Source organism: Erpetoichthys calabaricus, chromosome 1, assembly GCF_900747795.2.
Source record: "Erpetoichthys calabaricus chromosome 1, fErpCal1.3, whole genome shotgun sequence".
Taxonomy (NCBI): Eukaryota; Metazoa; Chordata; class Cladistia; order Polypteriformes; family Polypteridae; genus Erpetoichthys; species Erpetoichthys calabaricus.
This window is the reverse complement of record NC_041394.2, coordinates 27,881,183-27,905,515: the sequence shown is the minus strand read 5'-3', so window position 1 is coordinate 27,905,515 and position 24,333 is coordinate 27,881,183. Positions and strand designations below refer to the sequence as shown.

General features: G+C 40.7%; 1 protein-coding gene across 2 annotated transcripts in view; it reads left to right on the top strand.

Moving 5' to 3' along the window:
* LOC114647942 (tyrosine-protein kinase receptor UFO) overlaps positions 1-18,049 on the top strand; it is a 241,509-nt gene extending 223,460 nt beyond the window's left edge. For both annotated transcript variants that reach the window (XM_028796666.2, XM_028796656.2), the window contains exons 16-20: positions 4,058-4,179; positions 4,446-4,555; positions 8,324-8,483; positions 8,648-8,784; positions 11,507-18,049. In XM_028796666.2, coding sequence (XP_028652499.1) covers positions 4,058-4,179; positions 4,446-4,555; positions 8,324-8,483; positions 8,648-8,784; positions 11,507-11,960 — 983 coding nt within the window. In that variant the 3' untranslated portion in view covers positions 11,961-18,049. The remainder of the gene's footprint in view (positions 1-4,057; positions 4,180-4,445; positions 4,556-8,323; positions 8,484-8,647; positions 8,785-11,506) is intronic.
* Positions 18,050-24,333: the final 6,284 nt, after the last annotated feature.

Genomic DNA, 24,333 nt, shown 5'->3' with positions numbered 1-24,333 from the left:
AGCCATGAAATGGAAAAGATAAGTCTTTCTCGTTGGACAATAACCCGACGAATCGACGAAATGGCCAGTGACATAAAATTAAGCATTAAAAATATTGCATCAAAATTTGAAGCATTTTCCATTGCTCTTGATGAGAGTACAGACTCCAACGATACCGCTCAATTGGCTATATTTATTCGCGGAGTTGACGCTAGCTTCAATTGTACGGAAGAATTGCTTGCTCTCCAACCAATGAAGAATACAACAAGGGGTGAAGACATTTTCCAGGAAGTAAAAACTGTTTTTACTGTATTTGATTTAAAGTGGGAAAAGTTATGCGGAATATCCACCGATGGAGCTCCATCGATGATTGGACCAAACATCGGAGTTGTTGCCCAAATAAAAACCGAATTATCAAGTAACAAAATCAGTACCGAAGATTTGTCGGTATTGCATTGCATTATACACCAGCAAAACTTATGTGCAAAATCAGTTAAATTTGCACATGTGATGGGCACAATAACTGCATGTATAAACTTCATTAAATCCAGGGCGCTAAATCACCGCCAATTTCAAGAATTTCTGGCTGATGTTCTTTCTGATCATGAAGATCTTACATTTTATTGTGAAGTGCGTTGGCTTAGCAAGGGAAAAATGTTGAAACGTTTTTATGATTTGAGAAATGAGGTATCTCTTTTCATGGACATGAAAGGAAAACCTATTCCTGAGCTAGAAAACAAACCCTGGCTGTGTGATCTTGCATTTCTTGTCGACCTAACAACACATCTAAATGAACTTAATGCTAAATTACAAACTCAGGGACAAATGATTCATGAGCTTTATGGACACATAAAATCATTTCAAAATAAGCTTCGACTCTGGGAAAGCCAATTAAAGGAAGGCAATACTTATCATTTTCCCACACTTGCGAACCACGAAGATTTTGATTGTGAATCGTTTGTGAATGAATTAAATTCATTGAGTGGAGAATTCAACACTAGGTTCCGTGATTTTAAAAATCAAGAAGCAAACTTGCAAATTTTCTCTTGTCCATTTGATGTTGATGTCGAACTAGCTCCACTTTCATTGCAAATGGAATTAATTGAACTACAAGAGAACCTTGTCCTGAAATCAAAATTCAATGATATTGAATTACTTGACTTTTATAAAAACTCTTTCCCACGTGACAAGTTTCCAAAGCTCACAGCTTTTGCTCAGAAAAGAATGACTCTATTTGGCAGCACCTATAAATGCGAGCAACTTTTTTCAAGGATGAACTTCGTAAAATCCAAAACCAGGACGCGAATTACTGATGAGCACCTAGAAAACACGTTGCGAGTTTCCACGTCCACAATATCTCCTAATATTGATAAGCTTGTGACCACCATGCAATCTCAATCGTCGCATTAATAAAGAGTTTTTATTAAATAATATATTAATAAATATTTGTTGTTTTTTTTTGGCCTTCTTGCATTTTCGATTTTCAGAAATACATATATATCCTGAAGTACTCCGGCCCGCGTAATCTTTCTACTTTCTAATCCGGCCCATAGTCCTGTCAAGGTTGCACATGCCTGCCATAGACAATGGTGTAGCCTTTTCCCCCCTGTAAGTTAATAAGTGGTAGAACCTTCTTGCTATAATTAAGATACAGTGTGTTAATTTAGACAGTTGTTGTTTAGAACAGGTCCCAGAGCTAGCAGGGACCACAAACACCCACTTACAGCATAGAAATGTGATAGCATACAGTTTTCTGACCATTTAGAAATGATTTTATAATGTTCTCAAATGGTTCAGAAACATTTAGAAGAGATTTGTAACAATTAGAAATGAAACAAGTTTTAGGCTTTGAACAGAACTTTTCTTAACAAGAACTTTTCTTTTTATTGCTATATCAATTTTCTCTTTTTTGTGTGAACTGTTTTACTTTGAATTTTAACTAAAGCTTTTAAAAACAAAGATATTTTGTCTGTGGAATCGTTTCAACGCTTTATGCTTTTGCTGAATCTCATTTTGTATGCTAGAGCTGCTGAACTTCTGGAAAAACACAGCTACAGAAAGAAAACTTCTAACTTGGCAGTTCCAGTCACAGTGAGGCAATATACAGACATATTGCTGTTGGTATAAAGGACCCCAGTCCCATTTCCTGACACACCCCTGCTGAAAGTCCTCAGGAGTAGTGCAGCATGGAGAGGATGTGTAGAATTGTTCATAACGGCACTCAGTTTCGTTTTGATTCTCTTTTGCTGTTTCCATGGGGTCCAGAGTGCATCCTATAACTGAGTCTGCCCTCTTAATTACCCTTTTCATTCAAGGGGCCTCTCTTGAAGTGATATTACCAGCCCAACACACCACAGCATTGAAAGTTACACTGACAATCACAGAGCCTGCTCTGCCCTTTCTTATATAGTTCCTCTGTGTTACAAGACCAGTCCAACATGTCATTCATGTGCACCACCTCTACATTCACTCCTTGAATAATAACTGAACGTGGACCCTCCTTGGTGAAGTCAATAAGCAGTTCCTTGGTTTTGCTGATGTTAAGATGCAGACAATTCTCTATGCACCAAGAAACAAAGTTCTCCAACTGACTTCTCTCTTTTGTCTCATCCCCTTTATCAGTATACCCCGTAAGTGCAGAATTATCTGAGAACTTCAACAAGTGACATGACCTGGTATCATATTTATAGTCTGAGGTGTAGAGAGTGAAGAGAAAGGGAGACAGGACTGTTCCTTGTGGTGCTCCAGTGTTGCCCTCATCCGCATCAAAAACATTGTCCTTGAGTCTCACAAACTGCAGTCTCCACCTGACTCCTATTCTCTTTAAAAGTGATTGAACATCCCTCATTATATGGAGGCAGGGCAGATCTGAAACCTTTCCAACTAACGTTTATCCTCACTCCAGATCTTTATCCTTCCATCCTTGGACAACCGTAACCTTCAAAAGAGCTCCTAAGACTTTAGTGATGGCTGTCTCACTTTATGTTCCTTAGAGTTGCATACATTCTCGGATGTTGGCAACGTAAGGTAGCCTTGAACTCTCCCAACTTTTAGGTTTCTTTTGTTTTTTTTGGAATGGATAGTGAAATTATGTTCAATTTTTAGACTTTTTTTCAGATCCTCACATAATCCTTTTCATCATCACTTAACCACATTGCCATAAATTTTGCAGGCACTTGACACTTGGTAAGGCTTTTGCTCAGCTGCTCTAATAGGCTGCCAAGGCCACAGAATAAATTAAGCACATCTTTACTTCTGGTCATGTAACAGGCACATTTTGGGAGCCTGGCAGGGTCTTTTTAAAGGAGAATTCATTAGTAGAAGCAGAGAGGTGGGAGAAGTTAAGCAGGGTTCATGGGTCTTACTTGAGAACTGTGACTTCAGAGTTGAGGAAGAAGCAAACAGGCCCACTGGTTCCCTGGTGTTGTCTACAAATCCTTCCTATGATTTCCTTTGGTTAGAGTCATTGGGTTTTTGACCCCTGGGTGTCACTGGTTCTTTCAAACTGGATTTAGTATCTTGACAGGAAATGACCTTTTCATTTTTAGTAAAAATTATTGAACTTATTAAAAAGTCAAATCAATATGCCTAACTTTATTTCATAAATGTTTTTTTACAGGATGAGTCAAAATTATGTTAACACTTGAACGGCGGAAACAATTTATTCACAAAACATACTTCATATGTGGAAGATGATTTAAGGAATGTCTCAACCTGTTCGTCATCACATTCGACACACAACAACCAACGAGCAACAGTACCATTTCAAACCCAGACACATATGTTGCGGGGAGTAGATGATACCACAATCTGCATTCTGTCCTTCGGGTAATTGATATCACAAATTATCCTGTTATACACACACTCCTTCATCATACCCCATAACCAGAAATCACAGGGTGTCAAATCAGGGGAGTGTGGAGGCCATGACAATGGTCTACCATGAAACCACCCAAAGGTGTGGTCACGATACAAATATTTCATTAGTGTTAACATAATTTTGACTCGCCCTGCATTATTATAAAAGAAAAATGGCTACTGTTTACTCTTTAATCTTGTTCTACTCACCTGTTTTCAGGGGTCTGCTTACAGAATGTGGAAAGTGAAGGATATCCCTCGCCAGTTGTCATTCTGCCCTTCATGAAGCATGGAGATCTCCATAGCTACCTTCTTTATTCCAGACTTGGAGACAGTCCTCATGTAAGTTTCAATAACTGCCAGGCCTGCTGGGGCTGGGGACATCTTTGTTTCTTGGGGATTCTCAACCCTTTGTTGCTCTTTGATGGTATCATTTCTATTTTTTACATGCCATTAAAGATCTTCAGTTTCATACTTTTATATCCTTGAATGTTGTACATTTTTCTTTTCTCCTCTTGTCCATTCCTTTAATCCCTCACTTTTGCTAATATTCTTCATCTTTCAAAGTTTTTATCCAGTGTTAATCTGGTTGTTTCTCCTTCTCCCAGTACTTACCAGTTCAGATGTTGGTTAAGTTTATGACGGACATTGCCAGAGGAATGGAGTATCTCAGCAATAAAAATTTTATTCATCGTGATCTTGCTGCAAGAAATTGCATGTAAGTCCTGGCTGTTTTTGTGTTGTAGTGGTGTCTTTAAATATGGGAGAGGCTGACTGCCAGAAATACATCATCCATCACCAGGATAGTTTGTATAAGAATGCGAGCAAAACAGGCAACTTGAAGACCACTACACAGAACATTTCTGCCACCCTGACCGTTGGACCCACCATGTCAGTGTCTGCATGGCTACTGAGCTCAGTTAAATTTAGACATCTGACACCTGAACCTGATTGGGCACAATAAAACCGCACACGTTCAGCTGGGTTCAAGTCAATTTTTCACATACCACTTTGAGCTTGAGCTACATTCTCTTTTGTTTTCAACAAAGTGAAAATTAATTTTGATTATTTTATATTTTATTTATTTAACAGAACTCAATAACTCATTCTGCACTCATTCTCTTATGTGTGTGAATGTATGTAACAGAGACAGGTTCCATATGGGTCATAAAAATGTGACTTCCCCTTGCCTATATGGTATAGCGGGTCCGCAGCTTCAAAAGAATGACCACTTTTAAATCCAGACAGCCGTGTCAGTCTCCGTGGGTGCGATTGCACAACCACGGGGAGTTAATGAGGTAACTGGGGCAAGTTGCACCTGCACATGCAGGTGTGATCATTCTCAATAGCTTCATCAGCTTCCTGCCATGTGAGATTAAGGCGCTGCCCCCATGGAGCCATATAAGTACGGGCCGGCACAGGTGGAGGGGATCAAGGATCGGAGATCGAGAGAAACAATGAGAAAGAATAGAGGTTACGAGACGAGACGAGATGAGCAGGGGCTGGTTCGCCCCACTGAATATTTGTGTCGGGTGGGATGAGCATGTCCTGATGACCTCTCTATGCATCCGAGGTACTACTGTGGGAGCGTGAAGGAAGATGGGAGGACAGTCTGGCTGCACATTTTGGAGGCAGCCAAGACAGGGGTCGGAGGAAAGGAGTTTGTGGCTGCTGAGTCTCCGCTGGCTACGCGAGTAAAGGGTGAGCTGGACAGACAAAAAATTTGGGCTGAGATCAGGAGAAGTTAGTGACTCTATTTTAACCTCTGCATTTAATGGATTTATTATGGTTTTTATTCCCCACTTTTCACTTGGTTTTTGTGGATTTATTTATGGATATTTGGGACTCTGCACTGTGGACAGTGTTTTTGTTTTGTTTGGATTTGGTTTTTAATAAAAGCACTTTGGCACTTTTCCACCATCCCCTTGCTCTTTGTGAAATTTGTCCCCATTTGTCAGCTCATCTCAGTCATAACTATCGACGGAGTTGCGTTCTACAGGCTCCCATACGTGAAGAGGGAGTCTGGAGGGGACTTGCATCGTCACAGCCTAAACTGTAATGAATGAAAGAGAACGATTAAATGTATAAAAATTGGTACTAGATGAAAATTTCTGAATATTTTCTACACAGTAGAAACTTCTGGAGGAAAAGCAAATCTTTGATTTAATGAGCTATCACACAATCTATTTCTCTTAAGTTGAAAAAAAATTAATTTGGTATTGCATGTAATTAAATGTACTTTCCTCAATTGCCCTGTCCTCTTCAGCGGGTTGGAAAATGGATGGATGGATGGATAAAACATATGCTCAGTTTACCTATGTGGACTATCTTTTTTCCCAAGGTTGTGGATGGATGTTCTAATGCCATTTAAGTTACCTCCATACCTCCTGTGAAATTTAAAAAAGCACAGAAATACAAGCAAACACTGTCTTTTAAAATATTAGGATAATTGTGACAAGAACAGGTCATTCTGCCAATAAGCTCATTCATCCTATTCATCCAGATTGTACAAAATTAACATCATCGATATTTGAAGATGCCTAAAGTCCTTCTCTCCGCCACTCTACTTGGTAATTTATTCTGTTTGTCTATGGTTCTTTGCATGAAGACAAACTTCAAACTTTCCAAACATTTGTGAGTAATCTGCCTTTAACAAGTTTCCAATCACATCTGTTTTGTCATGGTAGGATCTCAGGATGACCTTATTTTCTCTTTCAACCCCTTTTTTCTACATAGACCCCCATATTGAATGCCCCAAATCCCATCTCTAGCCCTTATATGTTTCTTTCTTACCAGCCTGCTCACTGTCATGGTTGACTATTACTGTAGCTCAAAACTTCTTTATTTCTTGTACATCTGTAATCCCAAAACAGACAGAAGAGAAAGTTACACTTTTTATTCAAACGTAGATTAATTAAAGATTTCCAATTGTGCCCAAAACAGAATGAAATGAGTTTTGGTAAAATAATACAACCTGATTATTAAGAAGTTTATCTAGCATTCTTGGCTACCAGGTGTCTCTCTGTCTTAGTATGTTGATTGGTCTCTTGTTCAATGTATTCTGTTATGGCCCTTGGATGGAATGATCACAACACACTGCATGCCGTCTGAATAGAGCAGTAGTGAGAGACACAGTGTGTCACAATTATATCCATTTCTATTGTTCTTGACGCACCTTCTATATCAGTGGGTGTGTCGTTCGCAGTGACTCAGCTTAGTCAAACTCAGCTCAACAGTCTGGCCTGTTTGTGGCCTTTAATTTCAGCCACCTGTACTCCCCAGTGTGTCTTCTTGGAAGATGTGTTGATGGTTTCCAAAACATATTCTCCTTCATAAATCACATAATTCTAAATGTCCAACTAAATCCAGGCCTCAGGTAGGGTATCAAAATAGTAGCGTTACACTCACCAGGGGTGTGGGTTACAGCAAAGCACTCATGTGTAATCATTTACAACCAGATGGCTGCACAGCCTTCAAACCCCCAGTCCAGCACTTAACAAAAACTCTTATCTGGTCTAGTAGGGTCATAAATGTCCAAGTCAACAAGGGGCTTATCCAGCTTCCCTGCATTTTAAAATTAGATATCATTAAACATTAACTTCCCTTCCACGTTAAATATTTTTTAAGTTAGATATTTTGGGACATTAATAAAAACATTATCAATATTTATGCTACATATGACTCTCCATTACAGCATCCACATGTTCTTGTTAAATCAGAAGGTTGCCGGCTCGAATCCCATAAATGCCAAAAGGGACTCTGCTCTGTTGGGCCCTTCAGCAAGGCCCTTAACCTGCAATTGCTGAGCGCTTTGAGTAGTGAGAAAAGCGCTATATAAATGCAAAGAATTATTATTAAAGTAACTGTCTCAATCCACTTTCTGAATTCCTTTGCTAATGTTGAACACTTCACTTACCTCTTAATCTCTATTTGCTTCAGACGTTTCCACATGGCTGAAACATCTCAATCCCAGGATCAGCACTGTGCTCCGTATGCTGTAATAAATCCTGACCCACGATGTGCTCCTTCTACCCTATTGAGCCACAAAAGCACTAAATTGTTTCTTCAAGCCTCTGGTTCTTTGTGCAGATTTGTGGTATCATGAACAAAAAAAATCATTCAGTCAGTCTTGGTAGCACACACGTTACATATTGTTAGTAAAAGAACAGTGCAATAATAACATGTATCAGCCTGGGTGGCATGGTGGCACTGTAGTTAGAGCTGCAGTTCTCCCAGTTGTCTATGTGGGTTCTTCACTGGATAGTCTGGTTTAAATCCTACATCCCAAAGATGCATATTTCAGGTTCACTGGTGACTCCAGGATTTCCCCAGTATACCCGTCTTCTGGTGAACTGGCACATTCCCATAAATGGGATTATAGAATGAATAAAAAATAATAATTTGGGCCTACTCCAAGCCCAGTATTTTTGTCATCTCCTGCACTTCACCTTGGTTTTTAAACTTATGAATGCATCTCATTCTACAGGCTGAACGAGAACATGACGGTCTGTGTGGCAGATTTTGGGCTGTCCAAGAAGATCTACAATGGTGATTATTACAGACAAGGCAGAATTTCCAAGATGCCAGTCAAGTGGATTGCTATTGAGAGTCTTGCAGACCGTGTCTACACAACCAAAAGTGATGTGGTGAGCACTTTTTTGATGCCCTGTTAGTTTTTGTCTTCTTTCAGTGTTGTACAGCAGTGTGTAAATTGTCAGTTCTGCCTTCTTTGTTTGGTTTCTTTTTTCTGATTTGCTTTTTTTATTTTGTTACTGAATAATGTTTCCCACACTCCCTCTGCCTTTCACAGTGGTCCTTCGGAGTAACTATGTGGGAGATCGCCACCCGGGGACAGACACCTTATCCAGGTGTAGAAAACAGTGAGATTTATGATTACCTTCGGCAAGGAAATCGTCTGAAGCAGCCACCAGACTGCCTGGATGGAATGTATGTGAACTGGCATGCATCTTATATTAACAGCTAAGGCCTTTCTCTTGGGGGCTCCCAGCTCCAGACTTTAAATATTACACTATTATGAGTTTTTAATTATGTTGTAAATGTTATTCACTTGATGCTTGCATTTTCTTCCTAGTTTTTCTCTTGCTGCTCCACATTTCTCAATCACAAGGAGAACCAGCAAAGTTAAATCTGATGCATAGACATGAGAGTGAGTTTGTGTGTGAGCCTTGGTGCCCCATGAATTGCAGCCCCTTTCCTAGTACCCAATGCTGCCAAGTTAGGTTCCATCCCCTATGTGACAGTAAACTGGATTCGGTAATGGATGAATGGACGGATATACACAAAATCACCTGTTTTTCTATCTGTATGTATGTGTGCTGCCTCCAGCAATTCCCTATCTCCTTCCATAGTATAAAGTTTCCTTGAAGTTTCCATTCCTTGAGGCAGTATGTCAGATTACTCAAGTACCGTGTATGTGCACCATATCAAGGATGGAGAACAACCTTTAGCCCTGCACTCTCCACCAAGAATGAAATTGAACTGTCTGAGCCCTTAGAGCTCAAGGAGAACGCCTTTCATCAAATGACTCTTCAGGCATTTGACCTCCGGTGCTTATTTTATGAAGACACGAGGGCCACCTTGTACATCCAAGATGGATTTTGGGTGCCTACAAACCTGGACTGTTAAAATAAACTGAGATAACCTTCTCAGTGGACCATTTTACTATCCTTTACAGCACCTTCAGAAAGTATTCAGACCCCCTCACTTTTTACACACATTTTACTTTGTTGCAGCAGTGAGTTAAAATCTCCTAAATTCATTTTTCCCCTCATCAAGCAACTTGTAATACACCAGAATGACAAAGTGATAACAGAACAGATTTTTTTTTGCAAACTTCTCAAAAATAAAAAATAAATATCACATGGACACAAGTATTCAGACCCTTTAGTCAGTGGAGTCTTAGGTTTGATGTGACAAGCTTCACACACCTGGCTTTGTGAATTTTCTGTGAGCCATAGTATCAGCCAGCTGCTCAGTGGGTCTATGTTCAAGGTAACCACTTGTCATTCTTCATCACTGATGCACTACTTGTAATTGGCTGGAGAATCAGGAGATGTAAGCACAGAAGTTGTTTTTCATAGCATTATGGTGTGTAGCACTTTGTTTTGTGATCACTTTGGTGTGTGGACTGGAGCACACGTCAGTCTGTGCAGGCATTTGTCTGTCTTTGTCGTGTGCGCATTCTGTTTCCCGTACATGTTCAGCAGATGATGCAGCTGATCTTCTTCTTCTTCTTCTCCTTCTTCTTCTCCTTCCTATGAGTGGCCTCAGCAATGCACTTCATTACCGCTACCCAAATATTTTGCTTCACCAGCCCACATTATGTCATAAGCTTTCAATTAAGATTAAAATTCTAGACCAGGGGTGTCCAACTCCGGGCCTGGTGGGCCACAGTGGCTGCAGGCTTTCATTCTTACCATCTTTTTAATTGGTGAGCCATTTTTGCTGCTGATTAACTTGTTTTACCTTCATTTTAATTGATGTGACTCAGACCCCTTAGTTGTTTCTTTTTCCTTAACGAGGAGCCAAACAATAATGAGACACAAAACAAGTCGCCACATGACCAGCTAACCTGAAAATAAAGAAAGGTGAAGGTCTCGGTCATGTTGGTCTGCTCAGGTCACCGAAACATCTTGATGGTGGTCTTAGAAAAAAACAAAAAATAAACAGTCTGCTGTGGCAGAATGAGAGCAGCAACAAGTCATGCTATTCAATAAGGGCTTTAATTAACAGCAAGAACTGGCTTCTCATTAAGGAACTGGTTGAAGTGAAATTGGCTGGAGTTTGAAATCCCAGTTTAGCTGGTCATCGGTGGGCTCGTTTCACATCTCATTTCTGTTTGGCTGCCATTTAATGAAGAAACAAATCAATTCAGAAGACTGAATCCTTACAAACAGGGCTAATAAAATGAAGGGAAAAGGAGTTAATTAGCAGTGAAAACTGGATACTGATTAGGAAAAGGGTTAGAATGAAAACCTGCAGCTACTGCGGCCCTCCAGGTCCGGAGTTGGACACCCCTGTTCTAGACCCAGTGGTTTGCGAGTAATCATGTGACAGATGAACATAACCCTTAGCATTTTATATATAGATTGATTTTTGCCTTCATTACAGTAAGTCTACATCCCGTATTTAAAGAAAGTAATAATGGGGATGTTAAACTAGCATTGCTCAGATATGAGTTGGGATAACTACTGAAGAAGCATAGCAAAACGCCCGCTTATTAAAACGTGTTTAATGGTACAATGGTATGTTTTGTTGCCAGTTTTCATCAGACATTCTTGCCCTTACATCCCTCTTTCTTTCTGTGCTTCTTGTTCCCTTTCTTCGTCAGACATTCCAGCCCTGTTGCAGATGACAGACGACATGATGCACAGACACACAAACATAAACTACACAGTTTACTGTCTTAAGCAGGCCACTTGCTTTTATTCATCAGACTATCCTGCCCTTTTAAGGATGCCAGACAACATTACACCCGAGAAAGGGTATGGATGTTGGACACACAGGTGGACAGACGTCCTAATGCTTTATATATACAGAGATATTTTATACAAATGTGCACCCGCATGTTTTTATTGTGCTGTTTTCATTATTTGATATTTGGCTACTGCTGACTCTTTGCTTAAACTGTGTTTCTCTTTGACTTTAGATATACTCTGATGTTTTCATGCTGGCTTTTAAGTCCAAAAGAGAGGCCTGGATTTGAGCATCTACGCTGTGAGCTGGAAAAAATTCAGGAGGATCTACCAGACCTTCAAGATCCTGAAGAAATTCTGTATGTCAATATGGAGGAACCTGGTTCTCAGAGTAGGAATGACGCTGGTGAGCTAGGTGCAGTAGGGGGAAGTGAACCTCCTGATAGTCTCAAACACCTTCCTTGTTCTTTTCTTAGTGCCCCCACTAAGGGAGGCACCACTGTCACGGCAGATATCCACCCACCAGGCCGTTATGTCCTATGCCCTCAGCATGAGACTACCAGACTTCTTAGTGAGTCTTTGGAAAGTTTGAACCAGACAGAGAATGCTAGCCAACTTGATGGGGAAGGACCAGCACTGCCCTCTACTGTCCATGGTGTGCTTTATAAGCCACCCCATGAACAATGACAAATGTCCCTCAGGAGCAGAACTCTTCTGGATTTCAGTGAAGGAAATAGCTAAACTCAACTACCTTCTTCAGTTGGCTTCATTGTATGGCCATCAAAAGAAGGCCACACTCTTGTTTGTTGATGTGCCCCAAAAAAACCTTCCAATACCTAACCAGTCCATTGTGAGGCTTTTCCTTGGATGTGTTCTGCATACAAGTCATTGGACTTCTACAGCATTTGATTGGTATTGGTTACATTTTTGAGTTCAATTCTAGTTTTTTAAACCATAAAAAGGGAATATGTGGGATTCAAATTGCAACTTTGAAGGCAACTGAATCCTGGTTAGAACTTCAGACCAGCTTGAGCTCTGCCTTACAAATCCAGCTCCCAGCATCATAGACAAGATGGTCCTTCACTGCCAGGATATCACTCTTGATTGACTGAATTCCATAATGGTGTCCCAATAAATCACCCAGACAGGAAACATACAACATTACCATTGTAGCTCTGGTGACAAAAGATGGAAGAGAATCATCAAGTCTGGAGAACCTGGGGACCCAGATAGGATTAATGACCTCAAAAAGAAGTGCGATGAAAGGACAAGATGGAGATCTGAATGTGCTCATGCTAATAAGTAGATCCTTAAAATGTACATGTTGTGCCAAAGGACAAGCCCGTTTATTGGATCTATGGTCAGTGAGGATTTAAACACCGGTGTCACTCATTCCAGTCCCACATCCAGTCCCTTCTTTCATCTCCATGTTGATCCAGTTTCTACTCATATATCATTGTGAGATGTTTATTTTTAATGTCAGGAACTTTCTTCCATTTTCTTCTTATTTTTTTGTATTTGAGATGATCAGTGTGTGAATGTATGCTTGTCACTGCCACCGCACTCCCTGCTGATAAGCAATGTTGGCAAGCTTCATAATGGGGCCAGTTAAAGAGTGAATGGACGACTTGAGTGTACTGGAGACCTAACCACTGATGGTGTCAATGGAGTTTTGTTTCTGGCCTATAAGATGGCACAAAGACAAAGAGGTCTGGGTCAAATGTAACACCTCTTTGTGGAATTTTGGAGGTTGTGAGTGGACAATGAAACAATACTTCAAGTGTAAGAGAGTGCGCCAGCTCCCCATTGACTGACTCAGTCCTTGTTCAAGTCTCTGAACAAAAAAGAACCGTTGAATGGACGGCTTCTTCTGAAGACCAAAGAAAACATGGATTTACTGAACTTTTGTATTAATTATCTACTTACGACATAGGGTCACTAGCTAAAGCACAATAGAGTAATAATTTCAAAGGGGGACACAAACTTCCACCATATATTTTGCACTAATATAACTTTCCTACATATCTTGTGCCTTTCTGCTCTGCATTCTCTTTTCATGCTGCATCCTCGTCTTTTAGCCAGTTTGCTCTTCTGACCTCAAAGGGGAGCTTGGAAGGATGTGGCAGTTGAGCCCGCCGCGTGCTAACTCTGTTGCCCTGATTTGTATGAGTTTTGATTGTATGACTTTATGCACTTTGTGACAGCGTGTCACTGTGTCCTGTAAAGCAGGATGAGACTGTCAGAAGTAACTGTGTGGCATGTTATGCAGACAACAATATGCTCTCCTCTACTTTACCGTCCCATCAACAACCAGAATGTGATGTCATTCTATTTCTTGGTTTTATCTGCACTACCTTTTAGGAAAGCATCACATACCTTCTGCTCTTACTGCCTTTCAGTTTGCCAGTTTATTAAAGCATAAGTAGTGGTACTAAGTACAGTGAAAATGTAACACACATGTCCAACTAACATACAACATATCATCATCCCCTGATAAACAAAAATGGATTCAAATACAGAACTTTATCATATGTGATAGAAAATACATATCAGCTTACTTAATAAAGGTGGCCAAATCACTACTCATCCACCCAGCAATAAATCAAATCAGCAAGAAGTAGTTGGGAATTGATGTCCATCAAGGCCCAGTTCTCTACCACATCTTGAACCAGTTCAACCCCTCCAAATTCTAACAGCAGCCCTTTTAACTGGTAGCCCTTTTGCACTGCAGTTAAAGGCCGATGACCGAGCTGATTCAAGGACATGGGGTGCATATAGTCCAGTGTAACAGGAACCATATCTTAAACGACAATACAGTGGCTAAATCATGTCATCCAGATTATTGGTGATTTTATTTTTATCTGTATAATCAGAATAAGACCATTACAACTGCAAGAAAAGAAATTTAATAGAAAATGACAGAAATAAAGCTTGGTCAATTGATCTAATCCAATTCTTGGTATCTGTGTCTGTCAGGGCTCACTCACTCACAAACGGGACCAACTGACACACATGGAGTCCATTGACACACACAGGGCCCACTAATGCATATAAAGCCCACTGATGCACATGGGATGCCTAGACACATACAGCGGCCCCACTCACTCATTAACAGGGCCCATTGATGAAACACACAGAACCAACTGACACACATAGAGCCCACTGACACACACATTGGTCCTACTGAGATATACATGGCCCACTGACACACACAAACGGGTCCCACAGCTATAAACACTGGTCCTAATTACACACACACACAGCCCACTCACTCAGTAACGGGGCCCGCTGCTGCACACACAGAACCAACTGCCACACATAGAGCCCATTGACACAAACAGTGACACACACACATCGGTCCTATTGAGACAAACAGGGCCCACTCATACATAGGGTCCACTGCCACACACACAAACAGGTCCCACAGATACAAACAATGGTCCTAATTAAACACACACATACACCAGGCACACTCGCTCAGTAACAGGGCTTGCTGATACACACACAAAACACACTGATACACATAGAGCCCATTGTCACAAACAGGGTCCTATTGAGACACACAGGGCCCACATAGGGTCCGCTGAGTCACACATGCACACACACAGGACCCTGACACTCACTAACCAGAGGACAATGGTAAACACACAGGACCCTCTCAGTTATTAACAAGGGCCCACTCATGCACAGAGAGCCCCCTCACACATATAGGGGTCACTCATACACACACACACACCAGGGTCACTGACAAACACAGAGGGCCCTCTCTCACACACACACACGGGGCTAATTTGAAGTCATCCATCAAACCAACAAATGCTGTTGAGATTACACCAGCAGTACATCCCAGACACAACATGCGAACTCCCCACAGACAACAACCAAACATAGAATTTAAGTCAGAGTTAGCAGCAGCACTATCCACTGTGCCACCATACTGCAGAATGGTGCTGTGCAAAGTAACCGGCCTTGATGTTTAGGCATCCTGGGCCTCTAAATAACTCAACCTCCCTGCGCTTCAAAGATAATAAAAATGTGTCAAGAACTACACTGTTGTGGGCATGGAGCGCACAGTAAATGGATGACATATTTAATATGGTTTAACCCACACAAACGCCAGTTCAGTTCCTGCCTTTGACTCTCCCAATGTCCGTGAGCCGGCCATTTAGCATGCCTGTGCTCTATAACATATATACACATACAACCATTTTGTAGCTCTATACTTGTAAAGATTCTTATAGACTGACACTATATACAACAGCACTTTTTTTTTGTTTGCTTGTTTTTGATGTTTTTAACCCTTTAAATTACTGGCATAGTTACAGAGTGATTTTATAGAAGCAAATCACCTTTTCTGCATATCGGATGCAATTGATTAATACGTCATAATCTCCTCAGACTCTGATCTGCTGTGATCCCTACACTCAGACTCTAACCTATTACAATAGTAAAGGCACATTATCCCTGAACATGAGGCTGCCATTATACTATCAAGCACAAACCAAATTCACCCTAAGGGGACAATGGAATCCCAAACTTGTTAAACCCACCCCTAGTCTGGCCACCACTTTGTCCCTGCTCCATCTGATCTGTCATCAGTACGTTGAACTTGTTAATTTGTCTCTGCGTCATCCGCGCTATGATTTGAAAATAAGGATGAAGGAATTGTTCAAAGTTTAGAAGGATTGTACAAAGTTTATGTTATGCCTGTTGCCATGGTGAACAGTAAAATGCTATTTTTTCACTTATGATTTTTTTTGTACTTTTAGCTAAACGGAGTATGTTACTCTTAACTTTAACCTAACCCTAACCTGATTTCTATCTTCTACATATCACTTTAATCAAAAGAATGAACAAAGTCGACACTAATGTTCATTTAGCAAACTCAGCCTCATTTGCGCTATGTCTGCTGGTTTAATTTGAAGATGAACTTCTACACATTAGGACAGACCAGCGCTTGAGCAGCACAAGTTGTAATAGTGTTTGTCGCTCAAATGCCACTGATCATATGGCCATGAAAGCGAGTGTGAAAAACCCTCCAGCATCTACCATGCTTTGTACCAAGTTACAAGACTGAAGCAAAGCAACTGTAATTCTTTAGCTGTTGGCTCACTCAAACGCAGTCACATTCTGTCTGTCTTGGTATTGTCTGGTGATTAAATTATGAAAACCAGTGAATAGGACTGGTGAACTTTGATGGAATGAATTGCCAGTCCTCATCAAAATTCATCTAATTAGTGCTGAGCAAAAAGAGTAGAGTTTCGATTTGCATATAGTTTTAAGAAACTAGTGCTAAAATTTGTTTTACAGATCATTTTAAAAATGCCAAATTCATTAAAAACATTTTTTGGGGAGCTTCAAAGTTTTTTAGGGGTGAAAATGATAATGAATATTCTGACCTAAAACCTCATTCACAGTTCTGTATTTATCTGTGTTCTTTTCCACAGCTGTGTAATGCAGGTAATTGCCTACACTGGTAAAACCGATTATGTTTTTGCCTCTCGTTCACATCACTGCAGAGGAGCACAATGTGTTTTTTTTTATTTGACCTGCTGCATATTTTCCACATGAAGACATACCATCATACTCATTACTGGATTTTGTCCACAGGAAAGTCTCACGACACAGAAAGTTGCCTGCCTCCCACCTGGTCGACTGTTAACTTGAAACTGTCCTTTCCAGTTTCTTGATTTCTGCAGATGAGCTTGATGGTATGTAGACTCCACGTTATTGAGCTTTCAGTTTCTTTGGGACTCAGATCAACAAGATTTTACCAGTAGAATATCCACAATACACGTCTGACAGCACCACAATATGTCTACACATGACCAGAAATGAGTCTGGTAATTTATTTTCACTAGAGATCTGTATTTAAATAGTAAATGACACACAGATGCATACAGAATTAAGGCATGAAATCGCTTCAAGACAGGAACTAAAAGACATTTTTCATGTGTCAATGTCACAAATTTTAATAAAAGCGAAATTTGTTTTGTACATTTTTTTTTATTAATCAGAGTTCCACTGCAAACTTAATTTCAATCACATTATTTCACTCATCACTAATACTAATGTACTGTTAAATTAATTATTTTGTCTTCTTCTGAAAGTCGACTTGCTAAGTGGGTGTGCCATCCGGTTGACTACTATAACATTACACGCACATCTAGGCTTCTTCCAGTTTATTGGGTTAATGCTGGAAACACAGCTCTAGCAATATGAGTCAAATCTCACTTGAAGCTATAAGAGCAGTACAGGGAAGTCACAGTAAGTTTCTGATTAATTTGAAAATAAGATCAGCTAAACCCAAGAATTCCACTGTTTCCGTGTGACGTATGGGTTATGACAGGCCTAACTTAGGAGGCCTTTTGGTTACTCCCCTATGAAGCAAGCAGGATGTGTAAAAATGTTCATCCGAGTTATTTAATTTCTGTATTTTCTGGGTGCAATAAGAGGAATGCAACAGGAGAGGCAGAACTTGAGCTAACCATGCATTTAAAATTTTAACTTTCTAACCAATGTGCCTTTATCTATGAGGAGATTTGTGTTTGTACTGTAGAATACACATTTGGTGTGTCTGTCCAGAAGAAAATACTTTATCATTTTTAAAAGAGTTCTATATAAATAGCAAAACAAGTCTACAGATCTATGTACAGTTTGTATACGTTGTATGTGAGAAAATCTCTCTGTGCCTGAGAGTGGCTGCGAGGATGTGCAGATTTTCAACACTCAGGGCACATATCTGCTTTTCTTTTAATAAAACTATTTAAAAAATGGTTGGCCGTTTTTTTTTTTTTTTTTTTTTTAATTAATTTTTTAGAAAGAATTCTAAAAACATTAAGTGTTTGTTCAATTACTAAAGAGCAGGTTTGAAGATAGGAAGTCTGCTTTGCAAATTACAATTCATCATAATTAAGACACCAATTCAAATGATGGCATGCAAGAAATTTCTGACTGAGCCCTACTCCATGATAAATAGGATACTTTTGAAAATACGTCTTTTTATGATTCATTTACACTTTACATACTCATTGAACTGTTGTTTTATGACCACCGAAAAACAAATCATTGTCAAAATGCGTAAATTTGTCCATCTGTCCACACTGAAATGGGGTTTTCACCCACAAAAAAAAAAATTTTATTGGCTTTCCATCCACATTGAAAAGCTATTTTCAACTACCAAAAACTAATTGGTTTGTAAAATGCTCTCCAAAAAGTGTTGAATTTTAATTTTGTTTTGGCCTTTCATGTTTGCTCCGAGGATGTTGATGGAGAAGTATAGAGAAGACCAGAATGAATTGCATTGCATCTTTGTGGACCTGGAGAAAGCATATGACAGGGTGCCTCGAGAGGAGCTGTGGTATTGTACGAGGAAGTAGTGAGTGGCAGAGAACTACGTAAGAGTTGTACAGGATATGTACGAGGGAAGTGTGACTGTGGTGAGGTTTGCTGTAGAAGTGAGTGATGAATTCAAGGTGGAGGTGGGATTACATCAGGGATCGGCTCTGAGACCTATCTTATTTGCAATGGTGATGGACAGGTTGAAAGACAAGATTAGACAGGAGTCCCCATGGACTATGATACAATACAATACAATTTATTTATGTATAGCCCAAAATCACACAAGAAGTGACGCAATAGGCTTTAACAGGCCATGCCCTGTGACAGCCCCCCAGCCTTGACTCTGTAAGAAGACAAGGAAAAACTCCCAAAAAAAACCCTTGTAGGGAAAAAATGGAAGAAACCTTGGGAAAGGCAGTTCAAAAAAAGACCCCTTTCAGGTAAGCTGGGCGTGCAGTGGGTGTCAAAAAGAAGGGGGTCAATACAATACACAGAACAAATCCTCAATACAGTATAAAAAATAAAAAAATTACAAGTATGGAACAGAATTTAACAGTACATGATATCCCATAATATGATTTGGATTTAGAGTCCTGAAGACCTCAGCCATTAAGCTGCCTCCCCCTATTGGCCATTCCACAGCTGAGTCAGCGCTGGGCCAGCCAATCCGATTAAAGGACCCCTCTACCCAACGATTCCTGCAATCCTCCATCAGGGATGACTTTGCCTTAGGCAGGAAAAACAACTTGGCAGGTGGGCCGTGCCACCAAGTGCCACATTTGAGTACCGAGAAGACAAACAGAATAGGTGAGGGTTAATATCCAATTCTAACTATCATGTTACTTATGTTTTAGTGCTAATGACTAAACAACAGAGATGCAGTCTGTACAGTTAATCAGCAGCTCTTGTCAGGGTGTGCTAAACTGAAGTAACAAGTCTTCAGCCGGGATTTAAAAGCTGAGACCGAAGGGGCATGTCTTCTAGTAGCAGGCAGACCATTCCACTAAAAGCTCGTCCTCCCATGGTTATTTTATTAATTCTTGGAATCGTTAGCAGACCGGCACCTTGAGATCTTAATGTGCACTCTGGTTTGAAAGTCATGATAAGTTCAAACAAGTAAGCCAGACCTTGGCCATTTAATGCTTTATATGTAAAAAGGAGGATTTTGAAAATCAGCCCTAAACTTAACCTGGAACCAGTGTAAGGATTTTATGTTTGCTGATGATATTGTAGTGAGAGTAGGGATCAGGTTGAGGAGACCCTGGAGAGGTGGAGATATGCTCAAGAGAGGAGAGGAATGAAGGTCAGTAGGAACAAAACAGAATACATGTATGTGAATGAGAGGGAGGTCGGTGGAATGGTGAGGATGCAGGGAGTAGAGTTGGCGAAGGTGGATGAGTTTAAATACTTGGAATCAACAGTACTTAATAAGTATTAAGTTCAGTATATTATCATGTATACATTTTCATATTACTTTGTGCAATGGCTTGTTGACAGGCAGAGGTAGTTAGGGACTTTTGCGTTTACTTGCCCCTCGGTCCCATGCATGCGAGCGGTACACGCTGAAAGCAAAATCCAGGTTGCTAATGAGCTCTGATGTCATCACTAGCTGCTGGCTTTCTTTGCATTCAGTGCTGATAATTCCGAAGCCTGATATTGAGATGTACGGGCCAACAAAACTTTTATTTGAAATGTCTCATGGACAGTAGATCATGACTGAAAAACTCTCCAGCTTACTTGTTAGATATTTTGCATTTTGTTACCTGTTAGTTTGCACAGCAGTGTGAAATCCCTTTTGAAAATAAACCTGATAAAGAGAGTCACTAAAGTCTACATACCTGATTGTTAACAAATCATTTATGGTATGGAAAGGTCATTTGGCAATGAAGAGATAAACATATCATGCAGTTGCTGAATTGGCAGTATGTCGGCTCTTCTGGGCAATAGGTAAAGTTTAATGGAGGTTTGATAAAAGAGGCTGCAGACTGGTAAGACACAAAAACTCATTTCTCATGCGTGTACTGTATGTACATCATGTAGGCCTATGTGGAATATGTACAATACCTTGGGACAGTGTTCAGTGTTAGTTCTGTTTCATTGCATTAAAATCTTGAATTTAAATGCATTTTCATTTGGATTTTATGTAATGGACTAAACAATATAGTCCAGATTGTTGAAGTGGAATGAAAATAAAATACCTTATACAGTATATATTGTAATGGTGCTGACAAGCAGCATTAGCCAGGGATGAATCACCCAAGTACGAGCTGGCATTACATGACCAATGGCAGAGATGACTATATAAATGGCAAGCCTGCAACATCACATGCTTTTTCCAACTAGTGCATCAAAAGGTGAGCAGTCCTTTTAAGGACAGTGAGGCACCTCAAATAGCCATGTAAAGAGCAGAGAATCAATCGATTGTGGCACTTGGCGCCAACACTACATTGGTGCTAGAAGCGGGATAAAAAGACTAGTCTGATTTAACAGAGTATTGAGTGCCTCAGAGACCTAAAACAGACTTGACTGGCTCTTCCGAGAAATTGCTGGTGAGTCTCAAAGCTCAAATTTGTAATCTGGAGTGACGTTTGCAGCAGTAGTTTTGGGGGAAAGACAGCTGAGAGACTGCTACGTCTGCAGCTCCACCACCGCTTTTACATCTTCCAAGGTCCATTACCCTGGATACGTGGATGCTGGCAGAGCTTCAGGCTCATGGAGATGGGGAAAGGTGTGGCAGATCGAGTTGCTGCTGCACACCCTAATTGAGCTGTGAAAAACGGGGCCAGTGGTAACTACCCTGACAACAAGGCAGACAGTAGAGACGTGGTGAAGCAGCAGCAGAAAGAGAGTCCCAAAGCGGATATCCAGACCCGGAACACAGTATGTAGCTCCAGTTCACTAAAGGAATAAAGCCAAGAGATTGGTACATCCGCATCTCCACACAAAGAGGTTTACCTGTTTGCCTACTACTGCCCAGCATTGAACGCCTCTGTTGAACTGCATGAAAACACAGCATTAAACACCCCCACTGTGCCATTTGACAAACAGGTGCCGATGTGCCCTCGTCAACAGCTGCACGACTGAAGGAGGAGAGAAGACCTTTAAACTGTTGCAACAAGTTTGTGTGCCACTGCAAGGAGTTGGAAGAGGTTGCTGGGGACAGTGATTTCAGCGGGAGGGATATGTAACGGCACTGGCAAGGTACATAAGCCAGAGATGAGCCACCCAAGTATGAGCCGATATTACATCACTAATGGCAGTGGCACCTATATAAATGGAAAGCCTGCAGAGTCACATGCTTTTCCAATTAGTGCGGCAAAAGGCAAGCAGTCCGTTTAAGGATATCAAGCCACTTCAAAGAGCCATGTAAAGAGCAAAGAAAGCCATCCATTGCGGCCCTCGGTGCCAACACTACAACACAGGGCTATTCAAAATAAAAGAGCAGATTTCAAAAATTTATTTGAAACAAACTGTATAAGACAGACTCTGCTCTGTTGGGCCTTTGACCTGCAATTGTTGAGCGCTTTGCATTTATATAGCGCTTTTTCTCACTACTCAAAGAATTATTATTATTACTGTGACTAGGGTTCTTCGGCTCTCTGGCACCCCCTGGTGGCCACAGAGTATACAACACGTGATAAAACAGAACATTTAAACGGATTGGTCCTTTCAGGAGCATGCATCAATCATGCAACGCAGTACTTCATTGATCTGCTTATTTCTCACATCCACATACTGATCTTGCACTGTACACTTTATCTCCTTTATTCTGATTGTTTAAAGTCCATTCCCGCATGGCCATCAAGCCATCACAGTTTCCTACATATTTGCGGTTTAACATATTTAGCATTCCAGCCTTGCTTATCTTGCACAATACAATTTACAGAGGCGTTACAGTTTAACCTTACTTTTTCTTAGCTGGATATTTTGTGGCGCTAACGCATCCTATCACTCCCATCAAGGCAAAAACACTAAAGTTTTTGCTCCACAAACCTATATCAGTCTACCTGAGATTTGAGACTGGGACAAAAGGTTACCTTCCAGTAGGACAGTGACCCTAAACATACTGGTAAAGCTACACTCGCATGGTTAAAAGGGAAACATTTTAATGTCTTGAAATGGCCAGGTCAAAGCCAAGACCTCAGTCTACAGTAATTGCGAAGCTGTGGCATGACTCTGAGATTGTTGTACGCCAGCACAACCCATCAAAACTTGAAGGAGTTGGAGCAGTTTGACCTGGAGGTTAAAAGGTTAAGGTTAGGCGCACGCGATGATACAGTGCATTGCTGCACCCACCACGTGACAAACCACCTTGGGATCCCAGATTAGAACCTGAGTGCAGCCATGTGACGGGTGACACCTCAGCACCACACTAGTTCAGATGGAATGGAACAGTGTGAGATTTTCAATGGTGGTTGGAGTGTCAATTCTGCCACCAACCCTCAAGTTTTCCCTGCCAGTTGGAGGGCCTACTTGCAGGGCTGGATGCAGATTAACGTCATACCCAGGATGGAGCAATTGCAGGTTGAGGGTCTTGCTCAAGGGCCCAATGAAGTAGAGTCACTTTTGGTGTTTATGGAATTCGAACCGGCAACCTTCCGATTGCCAGTGCAGATCCCTAGCCTCATAGCCACCACTCCGCCCATCAATTTTTCACCATATGGCCTTGAGGAATGGGTGAAAATCCCAGTGACATGATGTGCTGAGCCAGTGGAGACATTCCCAAAGAGACTTGTAGCACATGAGGGCTCAACAAAGTATTGATTTTTTTGGGGGGTGAATACCTATGCATACTCACGATTTATGTTTTATTGCCTTAATTATTGTTTGTATCACAATAAAAAGTATTTTGTGTAAATCAAAATGGTGCTAACCCCCCAAAGCTGCATTTTAAATTCCAGGTTGTAATGCAACAAAACAGGACAAACACAGAGTACTTGTTCCCACAGCCCTGCATTAAAATAATGAGAATGGGTTTTGTGTTTAGGCATACATGTAACACAAGTGTCCTGGTTTGGGATTTTGAAAATCTGGTCAGCCGATAATTTACCATTAAAGTGCCACATTCACCCGATACCTATAATGGTCACCCACTGTACTACTGTTTACCATTCACTTTTTTATTCCCTAACATTTGTTACAAGTGAATAGCTTTGCAAGTCTCATTTTATAAAAAATTAAAACAACCAGACATGCTCAAGCCTAGAAGGAATTATTTACAATAGTTTTTGTTTTAGGTTATATTCATTTATTTATTTTCCAATTGCAAACTGTCACTGTATGTGTGTGTGTGTGTGTGTGTGTGTGAAAGCAAGTGGGGTCCTTGTGATGGACAAGCAGTCATTTGAGGGCTAGCAGTGCCTGCAAAGCCATCGAAGGCACCTGAATTTTACACCATGCTTACATTTTCTAACTTGTTTGTTTTTGCATTTTGCCCTCTGGGGCCATCATAAAGGCGACTCTTCACAACAGGCTTTTCATTAGCACAGTGAGCTCTCAAAAGAAGAGCTGGCAGGCGGGGCGTAGGGACGGACATCTGCTGATTTTCATACCATTCCCTTGGTGAGTCAGTGTCATTAGCTAAACATTTGCCCCTGTTTCAGTGCTCCTGAATTGTTGGTCAAACTGGTTTTTCTCATCTAACCTACTAATCCAGAAAGGTGAATAGAAAAGCAAACAGCCTGTTCCTTCATGTCAGAAGTGCAGGTATGTAGAATGA